This window comes from Rhinatrema bivittatum, chromosome 2 (assembly GCF_901001135.1).
Source record: "Rhinatrema bivittatum chromosome 2, aRhiBiv1.1, whole genome shotgun sequence".
Classification (NCBI taxonomy): domain Eukaryota; kingdom Metazoa; phylum Chordata; class Amphibia; order Gymnophiona; family Rhinatrematidae; genus Rhinatrema; species Rhinatrema bivittatum.
Genome location: NC_042616.1, coordinates 594,380,848 through 594,400,121, shown reverse-complemented (window position 1 = coordinate 594,400,121; position 19,274 = coordinate 594,380,848). Strand labels below are relative to the sequence as shown.

The window sequence follows — 19,274 nt, the reverse complement described above, 5'->3', positions numbered from 1 at the left end:
TACACCTTTTTCATTTACATTAAGTCGTGCGATATGGCTTTATCGCGCTTTGTGATGTTCTCGCAAATACCGTTTTTAGTATTTTAAGCTGCTAGAGAGCTAGCCAAGCTATCAGGGCCCTCATATGAGGGCTATAAGGCCCTAATAGTTAGGTATTTATACCTCTGTATGAGGCCCACCTAGTTACTCGAGGTGAGGTTTAGGTATTAGTGTAGGGGTTAGGGGTCACTTTGACATTCAGAGTGCGATGTACAAACAGAACAGTGCACTCTTGTGAAGATTTGATGACCTTCTGATGTATGGAGAAGTGCAGCTGGAGTTTAATAGGACAGATTATTCATTTGATGATTTTATGGTTTTAGTTCTGTATACGTTGGAGATGAGCAAGGATTTTGATCTCTGGTTTTACACATTATGTGATAGTTAGGGAAGGGTTTTGATGGGATTCAGTACTCAGCAATTGCTACTGTGTCACACTTTGTTCTATATTTGATGAGAAGTGTATAATTAAGTTTTATGGAATAAAATGTGGATTGAAATAAAAATATCCAATTCCTCTTGACTCCCTAACATGTCCTGAAAAATGTGTTGACAGGACATGAAACAAACTAAGGGGATACACACAAAGCAATCTCAAACCTTCTTTTACTTTGGAAAGTAGGCTAAACACAGGACTTGACCGTTTCTTGAAATATTGTGCTTAAGAGCTTCTGTGATGTTAAAGAAACCTGGCTCCCCTGCTGTATGCAGAACATGCAACCTGCAGAAAGTAAACCTCTTCTACACTATGGGGGGGAACGAACATAAGCAATGCCATTTATTTCACTTATTTAGAAAACCCTGACAGAACAAAAGAAGAAATGATCAATACTGAACTTACTGACTTCCAGGTGGTGACATTTTTCTCCACGAAAGTGAAAATTCTGTCACACTGATCAAGGGGAAGGCAATCGAGGACATCCCCCAGGAGCACGAAAGGTGTGGACGCTGTGCAGATACCTTCACATGAAAACAAGCTCCATTTAATAAACTGTTCACAGACCTCCATATCATCCTCACACTGTGACATAATGGAATAAAGCAGAGAGCAGACAGCACCCCAGTACTTAGTTTTTGATTTAAGTGTGAAAACATTACTGGTTTCAGTCTATAGCTGAAGGGCCAGTGCAGGATAACTAATTTCAAAATTAAAATAAACTATCAGAAAAGGGTAAAATTAAACAAACAAATGTATTGTGTAAAAGCAAAGAGTTTGCTTTTAGAAAGAAAAAAAAGCAATCGTTACATATCCACAGACCACTGGTTTTCAAACTTGGAGGCTGCAACCCACTACTGGGTCACCCCCTCCCCTTCCAGAACTTCGCCAGGTGTACAGCATTGTGTTACTGATTCTGGGCCTCTGTGTGGCTCTCAGGAAGTTGGAGTACTGCATTAACCACACTTCTACACTGTGCTCATGACTGCTGAGCAGCACAGGCATCGCGGAGCGAAACATGACCAAGAGCTGCACAGAGACAGCACGAGTGTCTGAAATGGACATTAATAAGGATCGGGGAGGGAAGTTTTCATGAGCAGTGGGAACTGGGGGTTAAGAAGGTTTTTCTTTTCCATTGAGTTCCAAGAAACATTTTGAAAACCACTCTTAGACAGACAACAGAAGAGAATCACTTTCACCAAGCTGAAGGAAAAATTCTTAATAAAACTGCAGGCAGCAGCTGGCTGTGTATTAGCCCATTACAATTCAGAGTCTAAAAGTTAGACAGCAGTACAAGTGGCACAAACACAGCATTCAAAACTGTGTTTTCATTTTATGCAGCATATATGAATTGCCCTGTGCTACTGATGTGAAGGTCCTTTTCTTCAACAATTCATATATGCTGCATAAATGAACAGTTTTGAATGCTGTATTTTTTTGTGGTGTGTATTAAGCTTAGCAATAAGGTGAAATCCTACTCTGTGGTGCATGGCCCAGTTGAGGCTTGTTTTGACATGAGAATCTTCCACCATAACTGAGAATACTATAGACAGGCATATAACAAAATTGTATATTACAGTAACACTATTATGCAGAGCCTTCTTTCCAAATGTCTGCCATGGATAACCTTTGAGGCTATTTATCAGAAGGCATATATTTATAGCAAAAAATATTTAAAAAATTATAGTTCTTTCAAAATACTGGTTTAAATCAATTACATAGCAATTGTTTATTTATTTGTTGAATTTTATATACAGTCATTCGGTGAAGCCATCACAACGGTTTACAAGATTCAAAAGATATTTTCTTAACAATTGTGAATTAAGGTATAACAGGATACATATTATAAACGAAAAGTTAATCTTTTTTACAGTCCAGAAAAATCATTTTTGAGTGAGAAGGGTTTGTTTGGTGCTGGTTGGTGACAAGTTATTTCGTGCATTCGGTTGGTAGTTCTATTGGGTGTTTGGAAGGTGTAATGGTTGATTGTCATTGTAGACTTTGTAAAACAGCCACGTTTTAAGATCTTTTTTGAAAGTTTTGAGGTTAGGTTGGGTTCTCAAATCTTTTGGGAGGGAGTTCCATATTTTAGTTTCTCTTAAATCGACACTTAATTGTATCTATTAAAACCTTAAAATAAAAATCTTTACACAGAATTCATGCGTGTATTAAAACTTCTGAGTTAAAGGTAGTTTCTGATACAAAGGCTCAAAAACGAACTCATTTAACTTGAGTTAAATGCTTATAGAAGCACCGCACCATAGGACAGAATAAAGAAGCAAATGAAGTGATGGCAGCCACTGGCGGTAGACTTTGTTCTACTTAACAGAGCCATCAGGTCTCATAGAGCCCACCAGATTATTTCTCCATATGGGAAGTCTACTTGCTCAGTATTCAGTTACAAATATGTATGATTTTACACTGCAGCTCAGAAACTTCAGTCATCAGGTTTAGCTACTTCAGGGAAATGACTGTTTTATCTTTCTGCACATGTATATAGAAATTCAAACAAATCATTTGAGAGTGTTTTAAAATACATATTTACATGTTTAATTAAATTCCAGGTATATCCCAAAGATATGAGTACAAAAGGATTTTTAAATTTAATAATTCTCGATTTACTGTGCAATTAAAATTGCAAGCTCTTAAAAATTTAAATTATAGGGTATCTTCTAGGGAAACAAATGATATAGCAAGTTTTTATGGCTATATCAAACCTATAAGTATACATTGTTTAAAAAATACAAAAGTAGTGTTTCTACATGATTTGACATAAGGCCATCAATGTCATACAGTAATGTAATCTGATGTACTGAAGTGCTGTTCAGTATAATTTTTTGTATGTTTGACATTTCATACAAATACAGCTTACTAAAAATAAATTACAAATATAAAGCATAAATGGATAACACGATTAAATTCAATTATTTAAATCAAAGCTTTCTAGTTTGGCGATGTCAGCCTGCGTGTTTGCTTCCACTTGGTTAGGTTGGGCTGTGACTAGCAGTGATCAGATGGCTAGCAGGGTGCAGTTATCCAAAAGGGTACAATTTACATCTAGCTAAGAACACTGCATGAGCCAGTTTCTAAAATTTCATCCATCCAAACAAAAAGATGTGGCATATACTACTTGCTTCCTGTTGTTAAAACTAGCTGATGCAATAAGATAAACCGTGCTCTACTGAATGTTACTCATTAATAGCCGATGCTGCAAGGAGTTTTGTGCACACAAAATATGCATAACCATGTGTGTAAGTTAGTGCCCTGGCATGGAAATTCCATGCTGATAATGGCAATAGCTATTAACCTCCCAATTCAAAGAAATCTGCTGGCTTACCTGGTGTTTCTTTTTAGCACTGGATATTTTACACAGTCTGAGGTGGAGTAAGGTTTCCAGGGCTAATGTTAATCTATAGGCAGAAGTTGGAGTTCTGGTGCTAGTAATTGTACTCTGTATTTTAACACATCCTATGTATGATTTATACGCAAAAATGCTCTCTTATGCAGAAAGCATTTTTTGTGCACATAAATATATTTTACACGCGGAAAACAATTTGTGCATACACCATGTTTTTGTGTGCTCTAAGCTTTTCTTTGCACCCATTTTACAGTTTGTGCATTTTTACTTCCAGATGCATTAAAATACTACAGAGTGGCCCATGGAAAAGTAACCTGCCTTCAATGCACTGGTATTGGAGGGGGGGGGGCTACTTTTCCATCGGCCACCCTGTATTAGCTTACTTCAACACACCTAAAGCCATCATGGATAAGGAAAATTGGTTCTTGCCTGCAAATTTTCGTTCCTGTAGTACCATGGATCAGTCTAGAGTGGTGAGCCTCCTGTCCAGCAGATGGAGACAGAGAAAAACTGAAAGGGTATCCTATATCAGGACAGAGCCTACCTTGCATCCCTTCAGTATAAATGTTATCAAAGCAGAGAAATAGAAATATAACCAGCATAAGATCAAGCAAGCAACAGGTAAGTGGGAAATTGAACAATTCAAAACTCTGTAAACAACTGCTCTTACATATATATTCATATTCATCTAACAGATGATTCTGGTGCCTTGAAATTCTGATAGGAAGCAGATAGATCCTCCAAAATGCTGTGAAACAAACAAGAGAAAGAACTTCGAGGGGACATAGCAACAGTACCCGGGCGGGAATCTGGACTGATCCGTAGTACTATAGGAACGAAAATTAGCAGGTCAGAACCAATTTTCCTTTCCCTGTACATACCCGGGATCAGTTCAGACAGTGGGATGTACCAAAGCTTCCCTAAACAGGGTGGGACCGAGACAGTCCCGCTCGAAGCACCTGTCTTCTGAAGGAGCCAAAGACTGGCGCCTGCACAGAGGCGATAATGACAAGCAAAAGTATGCAGAGACTTCCAAGTAGCCGCTCTGCGAATTTCCTGCGGAGAGACCAACTGACTCTCTGCCCAAGAAGTAGCTTGTGAACGCAAAGAATGGGCCTTTAAGCCCTCTGGAACTGTCCGGCCCCGACAGATATATGCCAACGCAATTGCCTCCTTTATCCAGGGAGCAATCGTAGCCTTAGAAGCCTTGTTTCCTCTCTTTGGACCACTCCATAAGACAAAGAAATGATCAGAGACTTAAAACTAGTTTGTAACCTGTAAATAAGAACATAAGAAATTGCCATGCTGGGTTAGGCCAAGGTTCCATCAAGCCCAGCATCCTGTTTCTAACAGAGGCCAAACCAGGCCACAAGAACCTGGCAATTACCCAAACACTAAGTAAACTTGATTAAAAGCCGTTAATGGACTTCTCCAAGAACTTTCCCAAACCGTTTTTGAACCCAGCTACACTAACTGCACTAACCACATCCTCTGTCAACAAATTCCAGAGCTTTATTGTGCGTTGAGTGAAAAAGAATTTTCTCTGATTAGTCTTAAAAGTGCTATTTACTAACTTCATGGAATGCCCCCTAGTCCTATTATTTGAAAGTGTAAATAACCGATTCACATCTACTCGTTCAAGACCTCTCATGATCTTAAAGACCTCTATCTTATCCCCCCTCAGCCGTCTCTTCTCCAAGTTGAACAGCCCTAACCTCTTCAGCCGTTCCTCAGAGGGGAGCTGTTCCATCCCCTTTATCATTTTGGTTGCCCTTCTCTGTACCTTCTCCGTCGCAACTATATCTTTTTTGAGATGCGGCAACCAGAATTGTACACAGTATTCAAGGTGCGGTCTCATCATGGAGTGATAGAGGCATTATGACATTTTCCGTTTTATTAACCATTCCCTTCCTAATAATTCCTAACATTCTGTTTCTTTTTTGATTGCTGCAGCACACTGAGCCGATGATTTTAAAGTATTATCCACTATGATGCCTAGATCTTTTTCCTGAGTGATAGCTCCTAATATGGAACCTATCATCATGTAACTACAGCAAGGGTTATCAAAGTAACACAATTTTCACATTAAGGCGCCGCAGATCACCACCAGGCGTGTTCACAATGTACTCAGGAGAAAAACAGGGTGCTCCACCGACTGATGTGAAAAGACGACACAACCTTCGGCAAGAATGACTTTACTGATTTAAGAGAGACTCCGGAATCAGAGAATCGTAGAAAGGGCTCCCTACAAGACAACGCTTGGAGCTCAGACATCCTCCTGGCGGAACAAATAGAGACAAGGAAAATGGTCTTAAGAGTCAGATCCTTGAGTGTAGCCTGCCGGAGGTTTCGAAGGGCGCCTCGCAGAGCCCTCGAAGCACCAAGTTAAGGTTCACGAGGGACAAGTAGCCCGGACAGGCGGATTCAAATGCTTGGCCTCTTTGAGGAATCCAACGACATCCGGATGAGCCGCCACCGCATAACCATCGACACTGCCTAAGAAGGACCAGAGTGTGAAAACCTGTACCCGTAGGGAGTTGAAAGACAGTCCCTTAGAAAGGCCATTCTGGGGAAAAGAGGGGACCTGGGATACAGGAGTCTTGTGTGCCGGCACTCCGGAGTCAGCACAGACCTTCTCAAATACTCTCCAAACCCGGACGTAAGCGAGAGACGTAGAAGGCTTACGGGCCCGCAACAGGGTGAATATAACTTCTTCTTTATATCCTCTCTTTCTTAGTCGCTGCCGTTCAAAAGCCAGGCCGCTAGCCAGAAGCAATCCGCCTGATCGAAAAATACTGGACCCTGTCTGAGTAGGTATAGAAGATGGCCGAGGCAAAGAGGACAGTCTGTCGCGAGGTTCACTAGATCCGTGTACCATGTTCTGCGGGGCCACTCGGGTGCCACAAGAATGACGAGTCCTCAATGAAGTTCTATTCTTCTGAGTACTTTTCCCACCAGGGGCCAACGGGGGGGGAAACATGTACAGGAGAACATTGTGAGGCCAAGGAAGAACCAGGGCATCCATTCCTTCCGAGCAGTGCTCCCTTCTGCGGCTGAAGAACCTGGGAGTTTTTGCGTTGTTCAGAGTGGCCATCAAGTCTAAGTGGTGGGGGGGACCCCACCTACGGACGATCAGAGCCATCGTTCCGGACAACTCCCACTCTCCGGGATTTAGACGCTAACGACTGAGGAAGTCGGCTTGAACATTTTCCTTCCCCACAACGTGGGAAGCTGTCAAGCGATTCAGGTGACGCTCCACCCAGGCAAACAGCTTGCTGGCTTCCAGAGCCATCAGGCAATTTCTGGTGCTCCCTGTCGATTGATGTAGGCCACAGTGGTGGCATTGTCCGAGAGAACTCGCACTGCCTTGCGATGGATCAGAGGAAGAAAGACCTTGAGGGCCAAACGGACTGCTCGGGCCTCCAGGCAATTGATGTGCCAGCGGGATTGGACTGGGGACCAGTATCCCTGCGTAGATTGAGTTTGACACACTGCTCCCCAGCCGGAGAGGCTGGCATCCGTCGTGACAATGATCCACTGAGGCGTCTGTAGAGGCATCCCCTTCAGGAGGTGTGCAAGCGAGAGCCACCATTGTATGTCTGCGATGGTGTAGTCGGAGAGTGGGAGGAGCATCAGAAACTGTTCAGACACCAGCTTCCAGCAGGACAGCAAAGCTTTCTGTAATGGACGCATATGCGCAAAAGCCCAAGGAACCAGATCGATAGTGGAAGCCATGGACTCCAGGGACCTGAAGGTAATCCCAGGCCAAGGGTAGCGAGAGTGAGAGTAAATCGCGCACTTGATCCATAAATTTGATCGCCTGAGCGTCCGGCAGGAACACCTTGCCGACCCGGGTGTTGAAGCGTGCTTCCAGGAATTCCAGAACCTGGGAGGGCTGGAGATTGCTCTTGGAAAAGTTGACTATCCACCCGAGGGAGGTGAGGAAAGCCAAGACTGTCAACTGCCGACCTGCAGAGAGCCTCCGACTTGGCTTGGATGAGTCAATCATCCAGATAAGGATGAACCAGGACACCGTCCCGGCGGAGAGCAGCCACCGCCACCACCACCACAATGACCTTGGAAAAAGTGCATGGCGCAGTGGCGAGCCCGAACGGAAGAGCCTGAAACTGGAAGTGTTGCCCCAGAATTTTGAACTGGAGATACTTCTGATGGTCGCGACGCATCGGTATGTTCAGGTAAGCCTCCGTTAAGTCGAGTGAGGCCAGATATTTGCCTGAACGAACCTATCACTGTCCTCAGGGTCTCCATTCAAAAATGGGGAACCTTGAGGGCCCGGTTGACTCTCTTGAGGTCCAAGATTGGACGGAAAGAACTGTCCTTTTTGGGCACGACGAAGTAGATGGAATACTGGCTGGATCCTTGTTCCTCCACCAGGACTATGGCTCTGAGCTCTTGCAACCTGACAAGAGTCTGGCAGACCGCTGGATGCTTCCGGTTTCCACAGGAAGAGATTATGTGGAGGTCTGGGAGATCCCGAGCAAAATCTAAAACATAACCTTTTTCTATCACCTCGAGGACCCACTGGTCCAACGTGATTTTGACCCATTCCTCGAGAAACAGGGACAGACGTCCACCTAAATTGGGAACGGAGGAACGGGTCGGCCGTATTTTATTGGGAAGAGGACTTTGTGGCCGAGTGTTGTGGGTTTCCCTCCCAGAAGGGACGTCGGCCACGAAAGGAATGAGCCCAGGACTGGGATCTGGAGGAGGTACCTCTAGGAAATGAACCCCGCGCTCTGCTATTAAACTGGCGCTGACCTCTAAAACGAGAACATGAAGGAAAAAAGGACTTAGACTGTTTCGGGCGGTCCTCCAGCAGCTTATGAACCTTGTTCTCTCCTAAGGATTTGATAAGCTGTTCAAGGTCCTCACCAAAAAGCAACTTGTCCTTGAAGGAAAGCGTGCCCAACTGCCACTTAGAGGAGGAATCCGCAGACCAACTATGCAACCAGAGGAGATGCCTGGCTGACACCGCTGAAACCATAGCTCTGGCCTGCACTCTGAGCAAATCGTATAGGGCATCAGCCCATATGCCACTGCTGCCTCCAGTCATTCTGCCTGCACCGCCTCTGCAGACGGCACCACCCTGATGGAGCCCTGCCCATCCGGAACAGCAGGGGGCTGTGGAGCATATACTCGAGGGACTTTAGCTGGTGGGGGGGGGGGGGGGGTGCTGGGGAGGGATAATCCTCTTCCTGCAGGCTAGCTAAATAGGATTTGTGCATTAAAAGCACAAATTCCATTGAGAAACTAGGTTTAGGCTTCCCGGGTAAGGGGGGGGGGGGGGGGGGGGGGAGGAGGTAGCGTCAGAGATCCCCTCTGAGGAGAATGGGGCTTAAAGCTGGCGAGGAAACAGTTAAATCCACTCTCCTACTCTCCTTCTTCCTCCTGCCCTACATCTGAAGTAAAAACCTCCCCCAAAATGGCCACCGTTCCCACAGTTTTTCGGGCAGGGAACAGCCTAGCCATGTGCTGGGAAAGCCGACCCTGGGCCGTCTATCTCTGTCCTGCCGCAGAGGGACCCTCCCCAGCCAGCAGGCACCCGGAGCAGAGCCCGTCACAGGAGAGCCACAAGGCAGGCTCCCCGCAGGTTAGGCAGGCAGAAGAACATGGCATGATCAAAGGGAGCCGCCGCGAAGACGATCAGCTGAGCCGGGCTGCAAGGGTAAACGTATGCAGGCGAATGAACCCTGCACGCAACCTCTACTTAATCAGAGCAGGGAGAAATTAAACCTGCTTTGTCTGCCAAATAATTGTTTTTATTTTTGGAGCAATTGCAGGGGAATTGATCTTCCTGCTGGGAGACCTGAGGAATTAGCTTCTCAAGGTCAGTGCAGCCAGAAAGGGGGAGTGACTGGACCACCAATATTACCCCAAACCACAATCAGGTCACCAGGAAAGGTAGCCTAGGCTGATTAGTCAAGGGGCAAGCCCCCCTAGGCTCCCAGCAGAGCAAGGAGAGAGCTGTCTCCATCAGTGCAGAAGTTTTGAATGCAATCAGAGAAACTGTGCATAAAAACAATTTGTATCCTTTTCTTTTTTTTTTCTTCAAATTATAAAAGGATTGTGAATACTTGCTTGATCTTGCAAAAATCTGAGAAGAAAAACACATGGAAAGAGAAATTGAGGAAAAGAAGGGAACCGCAGGTTCAGCTGCCTGCATCTGCTAGAGACAGAGAAATACTGAAGGGATGCAGGGTGGGCTCTGTCCTGATATAGGATACCCTTTCAGTTTTTCAGTCTCCATCTGCTGGACAGGAGGCTCAACCCACTGTCTGGACTGATCCAGGTTTCCAGAAGTGCTTCCAAATGATTAAAGGGGGCAAGCTGCAAAGCTTTAAAAAAAAAAAAAAAAAAAAGAGTCCCCGTCCTTTGTCCATTTTGTTTTTGCCTCTACAATCAAGTAATTATTGGCTGTATCTCAAGTACTGAAATGAAGCTATATCCGGATTACAATATTAGGCGATAATCGGATTAGGGTTGTTTTTTTGTTTGTTTTTTTTTTTTTAACACACATTGCATATTATGTATTTATATTTTTATCATGTTATATATTACATAAAAATGTATTGTATAATATATTTATCTATATATAATTTTTTTCCTGAATATAATCCTCCTTGAAATAGGTTTTAGCCAAACTATAAATCCTAGAATTAAATTAACAATGAGGCAAGTTATTACTGAGACTATTAGTTTCAATTTGTGGTTACTATTCAAAGCAGAAAGTAGACAATTTTTCCAGCAAAAATTTGCAGGAAAAACTGAATATAACCAGACCAAGTCCTAGTCAGCCAGATAAACTTAGCCAACTTTAGGACTACTCTATGGCACAATCAGACTTAACCAGAAAATGTATCTGGCTAACTTAATGTACCAAGTTAAGATAGCCTCAATCCAAAACATCTCCAATTTATCCAGTTATGTTTTTAGCCAGATAAAACATATCTACATAATTCAGAACCTGTCAACATGGCAGGATTTTTAAACTGTGGGGTTTTTGTCTGGCTAAGTCCCGAAGATAAGTGTGCTGAAGATAAGTGTGTTTGATTTCTGTGCTCTGATGAATGTGTTCAAATAAGACAGTTCTAACGTATGACCCGGGTAGGGACCTTCATGGACTGTGACTGTTTTTAGGAAAAACAAAACAAAAAAAGTAAAAAGTTTTGATAAATGAATAAATAAAGTAAAAGTAGACTCGAGGGGAATACAGCTTGTCTACACTTTCAAGCTGTGCTCAAGAAGGTCCTACATATATATTTTCAATAAGTATTAAATATTTATACTGAGGAATGTTTTGTGGTGTTTTGGAATCTTCATGATGATTTCCTCAGATTTCTGAGATATAGGGGCTTTTTGTTGTAGATCTCTTGATCATACCCCAACAGGATTTATGGCTTGCAGCAGCAATAGAGCCACCACAAGTTACAACTAGCATGGCTCAAGGATTTATTCCAATTTGAGTAAAGGCAAGTTACAATGAGGAAAATGTAATCACTAAGAAGTGTCTAGAGAAGGATGCAGGCACATGCAAAGTAGAATATGCACCAGGACATGAAAAAATCTTCTGGGGTAAACAGTTGTGGTGGTCAGGATAACCAAATTGTACGAATTAGCCTGCTCACAGATAAAATGTATACAGACATGTCTAATGAATTCTTATTACAAAGAGCATAAAAACCAGGCTGGTTTGCAACCTTTAAAAGACACGAGTTGTGCTACACAGATGGAAGCTACCAAAGTGGGTTTACAGCTTCCCTGTGGCAAGCCTTCAACACTGCTCAGCCAAAAGATACATAATGGCAGCTGGCTTCAGTGGGCAAACTGGAGTGGGAGAATGAAAAATTACAGTATATGTTAAAACAGGGCATTCATCCCTAATAATTCACCTTCTGTGACTCCATTTATAGCAAGAGAAATGATGGCCAAGAAGTTCTCACAAGCTGCATGGATTATCTGTATAAAACAGGAAAAAAAAAAAAAAAAAAAAAAAAAAAGATACCATTGAGGTTAAAGAAAATCACTAACAATTTATACAAGAAAGCTGAGTGGTGGTAATCTTTGGTTAATGATCATGCTGCTGCATGCAGAATTTTAGGCTGAAAGGAATTTGTAATCTGAAGGTTACACAGTCAAGTTATTCCAGTACTGCTTCTCTAACATATATTCAGAAAATATAAAAATGTTTGTTCAACAGATATATATATGCACAGATTATACAGTATTTTGCACTAATATGCTGGGCAAGCTAAACATTTTCCAAACAATCACTATCACTCCTCTCAGAGCCCCTTTGTTTTTGTCCCATGCTTTCTTGAATTCAGATACTATCCTTGTCTCCACCACTTCCCCTGGGAGGATGTTCCATGCATTTACCACCCTTTCTGAAGTGGTAGGGATTGTTTGGCAAATGTCCTATTTAACTTGCTCAACATATTTATTCAAAGTACTATACATGATTTCTGCACCTAGCATGAAACGTTCAAAAGCATATTTATGTAAAGTGCACAAACATAGTTGAGAAAGTTAAACAATGAGAAATTACTACTTACCTGATAATTTTTTTTTCTTTAGGACAGCCAGATGAATCCAGAACAAGTGGGATGTATCCAAGCTACTCTCAAATAGAGCAGGAGGCTGCCCGCGGTCCAGTCAAAACTGCATGTGCAAGGGCTGCGTTCTCCTGGGCTTGCACATCCAGACTATAATACCTAGAAAAAAAGTGTGTAACAAGGACCACATCGCAGCTTGGCAAATGTTGATGGGAGATAATCACTTCCGCCCATGACACTGCCTGAGCCCTAGTGGAATGAGCCCTGAACTAACTAGGTAATTGCATTCCAGCATCAACGTATGCAGCCGTAACTACCTTCTTAATCCAGCAAGCTATGGTAGCCCTTGAAGCCAGCTCTCCTTACCTAGTACCGCCGTGAAGGACAAGCAGGTGATCAGTCTTCCATAAGGCTTAGTGACCTCCAGATTCCTGACAATATGTGTCTTCACATCCAAGGATCACAACAGATAATACACATCGACATCTCTCTCTCTGTCCAGATGGCAAGGAGATGGACTAATTCAAGTGAAAATCAGTTACCACCTTTGGTAAAAAAGAAGGAGCTGTAAGTAGCTGTACTTACCCTGGAATCACCCAGAGGAAAGGCTCACAGCAAGACAAGGCCTGCAGTTCAGAAACCCTATGAGCAGAACAAATTGCACAAGAAAAAACACAAATTTTCTAGGTCAGTAACCGCAAGGACATGGTATGCAGCGGGCTAAACAAAGGGTCCGCTAAGAAATCCAACACCAAATTAAGACTCCTTAAAGGGCACCAGAAACCATAAAAGGAGGACAAGGATGTTTTACCCAACATCAGGATGAGCTGACACGGAACCTCCATTCACCTGACCCCTGAATTAGGCAAAGGCTTTAAGCAATTGAGGGCCAAGCCATCCTGCAAAAGATTCCAAAATGAATGGGATTTTGGCCAAACAAGGAAGAGAACCTTGATCTTCACACCAGGCCTCAAACACTTACCAAACTCACACATAGGCCAAGAAAGTGGATAACTTGCAAAGTGGAAAACACTGCTGCCGACAATCCACATTTCATCAAGCAAGCCCTTTCAAGGGCCATACTGGAAGGCAAAATCAAGTCAGATCTTCATGAAGAACTGGTCCTTGTCGCAACATGTTCCTGTGTGCTGAACGTCAAAGGGGCAAGTCCACCAGGAGCTGCCACAGATCCACATACCATGGTGTCCTAGGCCAGAAAGGCATACAGCAACCCAGAAAGGCATACAGCAACTTGTCTTCTAGTCATTTCTACTCTAGGGCATCAGTCCCCAATGACTTCAGATTGCTCCTGTGACTGAAGAATCATGGAACTTTCACATTTCAAGAAGTCACCAACAGGCCTTGAAATGGGAGACCCCAGCATTCCAGAATCAGCTGAAACGCCTCGACCGACAATATCCATTCTCCTGGGTCCAGACTTGCCCTTCTGAGAAGTTTGCTCTTACATTGTCTTTTCCTGCTATGTGAGAGGCTGAGATCATCTGGAGATGCACTTCTGCCCACTTCATAAGTTGATCTATGTCCTGCGACGCTCGATGGCTCAAGTCCTCCCTGCCTATTGATGTAAACCACAGACAATCATTATCTGGACCGCTTGATCCTGCAGTCTGTTGCCGAACTGCAAACATGCCAGCCAGATTGCCCTGGCTTCCAAATGACAGATGTTCCAGAGAGACTCTTCTGCATCCCAGCGCCTTTGCACAAACAGCTCCTGACAGTAAGCTCACCAAACATGGAGGCTCGCATCCATCATCACTACTAGTCAGTTTGGCAGTGCTAGGGAAATTCCCTTCCTTAGTTGATCCGGCTGTAGCTACCACTGCCATTGGGAGGAGACCTCCATTGGAAGGTGGAACCAAATCGAGTAGTCCAGAGACTGTGGGTTCCACAGAGACAACAGAGAGCACTGAAGAGGATGCATATGTGCTCTCGCCCATGGTACCACTTCCAGGGTTTCCACTATTAAACAAAGTACCTACAGACTGAACCATATGGTCAGGCGCAGAGTGTCCATCAATAGACGTAGCTGTGCCATCAATTTCTGAATATGAGCTTCTGGCAGGAAACCTGTGCCCTGCTTTTTGTCAAACCGAACCCCAAGGTATTCCAATGACTGAGCAGGCCGAAGACTGCTCTTGGCCAGGTTCATCACCCAGTCAAGCTCCTACAAGGAGATCACCCTGTAGGTCACCAGGCGGCTCTCTTCCAGCGACTTGGCTTGAAGCAGCAAGTCATCCAAATACAGATGTACTAAGATCCCATCCTCTCAATTCTGCCATAACTACCACCATTACCTTGAAAAAGGTCCTTGCAGCAGTGGCCAGACTAAAAGGCACTGCCAAAACTGATAATGGCATCCCAGAACTGCAAACCGCAGAAAGCTCTAGTCGAATGGGAACGTGAAGATAGGACCTCCAAAGAGGTCAGAAATTCCCACGACTTAACGGCTGTTATCACTAAGCGCAAGGTCTCCATGAGATAATGTGATCTCGACCCACCTCCAACAGAAGAGAGGCATCCCCCCTATCTCCTGTTCATGGGGGTGGATCAGAAAACCTTCATTGGGAGGCTTAGGAGGATCCACAACCCGAGCCTGCGCCCCCTCTGGGACGAAAGGACAGAGACCTACCAAAAAGTCGAGACTTCTGAAAGGTCACACCTCTTATAGATTTGAAAACGCTTGGCCTCTCATGCTAAAAGGAGTGTGGCCTCTGCTTCTTATCATGCAGTAATTGAAGAACCGGTGATTTGCCCCACTTACTGGCCAGTTTCTCCAACTCACTCCCAAATAAGAGCAAGCCTTTAATGGACTTGGAGGTCGCATCAACCAACAAATTTCTCAATAATAGACGCCTGGCCATTATTACTGAAGCCACTCTGGCTGAAGTGAGGACCAATCGCAGCCTGCATCTGCTAAGAAGGCGGCCGTGGGCTCCATAACTGCCCTGGAATTCACCCCAGAGTTAGCAAACTCAAGAGAGAAGTAAACAAGGGAAAGCCACCAGGGAACAACAAGAAACTATGTGCAAAGTCGTTGCCACTGCTGCTTAAGGCTAGTTTCAATCCTTCTATCATGATCATCCTTCAAGGCCGCTCCTCCTTCCATGGGAAGGAATAGTGTTCTGCTCAGAGACTACACACACACACACCCCCCCACAAGTTCATCTGCTTTCGAATCAAAGGGGTACAGGCCTTCCAAACTCTGACCCCCCTGTGAAACTAGCCTCTGGGGGTACCCTATTCAAAAATCAATTCTTGAATGGCCTCCATTAGTGCTTTATGCAAAGAAACCAAAATGGGATTTCTCTTTGGCTCAGACACGGAATCTGCCTCAGGAACCCCGAGCATTTTCCAAAGTCTGGGAAAACAGAGCTAGTAATTCATCTCTATGAAAGAACCATCACATAGTCCTAATATGGTTCTAGTCCAGGAGGAACTTCACCATCCTCAGAAGAGTCAGAATTGGCATCATCATTCGTGCCATCCGGATCTCCAGACAGTTGCACTCTAGGAGGCCTCCGGTGCTTAACAGCAGATCCAGGCAAGGTTCCTACTTTTGACCCTGGGGGAAAGACAGCAATCCCTGGAAAATTCTACCAGGAGGTACCAGAGGTGCACTACTGAGCCACTGTACCCTGCTGACAAATCAGTTAGGGGAGGTCCAAAATCAGGTTCCCACCTGAATCATCTTTACCCAGACCTACATGCGGCTAGAAAGAGCAAGGCCTAGTAAGATCAGAGGAAGTTAAATCTCCCTGAGCCTCTAAACAGCGCAGGCACAAGTCAGTGGGCACTCCTGGCTGAGATGCCCGAATATGATATGCCATACAAAGAGAAAGGCGTTTAATTTTCTTAGATATAGGCCGCGCCATTAGGCTGGCAACGTGCTGACCAGTGACTGGAGGCATGCGTCTAGCTTTTTTTTTTTTTTAAAAGACGTCCAAAATTTTAGGCATCCCAAAGCCTAGGCTTCCAAGAGACTTAGGCATCCCTAGGATAGGTGCCTTTAAAAAAAAAAAATCACATAGCAAAGCTCAACTTGCATGCACAGGTAAGAGGATGCCCACTTCGGCGCTGCTTAACTTGGACACACAGACTACTAGGCCCACCTAAGTGCCCAAAAAAAAAAAAAAAAAAAAAAAGGCAAAACAAAACTGGATGCACAACTTGGCTGCATAGCTAGATGCACACACTGAAATGATAATCCTATAGAGGGCAGCCTAAAGAAAGTGCGCAAAGCGCCATTGAGGCCTACACACGTTGTGCAGTGAAAATGCCTCAGAGTGGGGCCTAGCCTACAGAGGCTGCTCAACCCGCTAGGCTGCCCCCATCCCTTGACCTCCTACAGAGCGGGACAAACATCAGAATGGCATGCTGAGCATGGAGACAGAGGGAAAGAGGAAGCCCTACACAAAAAAAAAAAACAAAAAAACAAAAAACCAAAACCCTCTTGTCTCTGTATTTTTATTACTTTTTTTTTTTAAGTTTACCTGAGCTCAGCCTTACCTGGCTGAGTACAGAATGTCTCCAGCTGCGGGGGAGAGGGCATGTGCCATCCTCACCACACTAGGCTTCCTGCACCCTCTGCCTTTCAGCTGTTCAAACAGCAAAGTCCACGCCGGCTGAAAAACAGCTACCGGACCAAGGCACACCTCTGAGGGACCATGGAAATCACCTCATGAATTCTCAACTGGGGGAGGGACTATTTGGTATCACCGCCGGAGAGCGGGGCTAATTAGTTTTCCTTATTTCTCCTTTTCAAATTGAAGCAATCGCCAATGGGAAGATGCACATCCATCATCTGCTCGAGACGGAAAATACTGGTAGGCTCATGTCACTGCAGGGGTATATCTACTGTGACATCAGTTTGCTCCTTCTCCATCTGCTGGTAGAGGTGCACAACCCACTTATTCTGGATTCATTTGCCAATCAAACCCTACCATTTCAGAAAGGGTGGTGAATGCATGGAAAAGCCTTCCAGTGGAGGTGGACACAAGGACAGTATCTGAAATCAAGAAAGTATAGGAGAAGCACAGAGAACTTCTGAGGGAGTGTTAAGGATTATAAAACTGAGCAGTGTGTGGATGGACAGACTAGATAGAAACATGATAGGAGAAAAAGACCATATGGCTTATGTAATATGAAGCAAGCTCACAGCTTAACCTCTATATGCTCAAACAGATAAAACATACAACTTTCCTTTATTTTGGTCTTACCTTGAACAAAGTTGTGTTCAAGGTAAGAACAAGGTGTGTTCAAGGTAAGACCTGAAGCTGCTAAACAGCTGTTACTACCTCCTTAAATAAATACTTTATGCTGCAATTTACAGTTTAGACTGTGGCTTCACATAAGCTTCTTTTACCAAACAGAACCAGCAAGTTTGCTCATCGTAAATGGGGTGGGAAGATAAGTTAACCATAACACATGGGTGAGGTTATCAGATGGCACTGAACAGACACTTATCTTCTAGTTTATAGGCCTTTTGCTCTGCTCAGCATGCGTGGGAGTTCCTGTACAGTCACTGCCTTATGAGTCCTGAGTTGACTGTAAAATTTAGTTTTCACTCAGTAGTCTACTCTCCAGGGAGGCAGGCATTTAGTATGGCCAATTCATCCTACTGTCTACAGAGAACCCCATTTATCGTAAGCAAGCTTGCTTACTCCATCAATAAGCAGGACTGAATTAGAAAGACATGAAGGGTGTCTCAAATTAAGGGGTGCAGCGCAGCACTACTGAAAAGCTAACGCAAACCCTACTGTGGAGAGTGGACTACTAGGTGAACAGACTGTGCAAAGCTGCTTTCCTAAGTTACTATCACTTCTTGATAGATTACCCAGACAGTAGTAGGATATGAAAGTGTGAACTGACAACCAAGTTGCAGTGTTACAAACATCTTCGATGGGCATAGCTTGCAAATGAGTCACTAAGATAGCCATGGTTCTTACTTTGAGCTTTGATAGTGTGTGTGACCTGGAGGACAACCAGATTATAGCAGTGTGCAATACAATCTACTAGCCAGTTGGACAATGTATGCTTAGCAATTGCTATTCCCAGTCTATTAGGATCATAAGAAACAAAATGTGAAGCCAAGGCCCTCTTATAGTCCAATGAAGATAAGGCTTCTCCCCTTTGTGTGTACAAGGTCTTGAAAAGAAGGTAGGCAACATAATGGCCTGATTCAAATGGAAAGCCAAAACCACTTCTGGCAGAAAATTGGATAGATGTGCAGCACCACTCTATTGTGAAAAATTGCATTACGGCAAGTAATGAATCAATGCCTGAAGCTCAATGTCTCTTCTAGCTGACATAACTGTGACTAGAATACTACTGCCCAGGTGAGAAATTTCAAGGAAGTCGACAGTTTGTAAGGTGGCTTTATGAGTTGTGCCAATACCACATTGAGATCCCATGGCAACAAGTGGTTTGGCGACCAGAATATTTGAATGCTATAAGCTTTTCTTGATCTTTGACACTAAAGGATCTATGGATAGCTGTTTTCCATCTACTTGGATACGGCTCGTTACAATGGCACAGAGATGCACTTTGACGTACAGAGGCCCGAGGAGAAAAGAACAAGTACTGAAGCAACTCCTTCAGCTCACAGGTACAGGGACCTTGTTTGGCACTAAGAAGAAAATCTACTCCATTTAAAACACTGTACGCTCTTCTTCTGGAAGGCTTCCTAGCAAAGATTACAATATCCTCAATTTGCTTAGGTAAGGACATCGATAAAATTAGCAAGTGTTCAACATCCATACTGTCAAGTAAGAGAGAAGGTTTGGATGTTACAGGTGGTCCTATTCCAGAGAAAGTCTTATCAGTCTCAGAAGGATTGGCGGATTGAGTG

The 19,274-nt window shown here is 44.0% G+C and overlaps 1 protein-coding gene across 2 annotated transcripts in view; it reads right to left on the bottom strand.

The window, feature by feature from the left end:
• The window catches only part of THOC1 (THO complex 1), a 191,480-nt gene that overhangs the window by 154,570 nt on the left and 17,636 nt on the right, over positions 1-19,274 (bottom strand). For both annotated transcript variants that reach the window (XR_003854773.1, XM_029591099.1), the window contains exons 4-5: positions 11,744-11,810; positions 881-999 (exon numbers count right to left, since the gene is read on the bottom strand). Coding sequence is in view for 1 of the 2 variants with exons in the window: in XM_029591099.1 (XP_029446959.1) it covers positions 881-999; positions 11,744-11,810 (186 nt within the window). In the remaining variant the exon portion in view is untranslated. The remainder of the gene's footprint in view (positions 1-880; positions 1,000-11,743; positions 11,811-19,274) is intronic.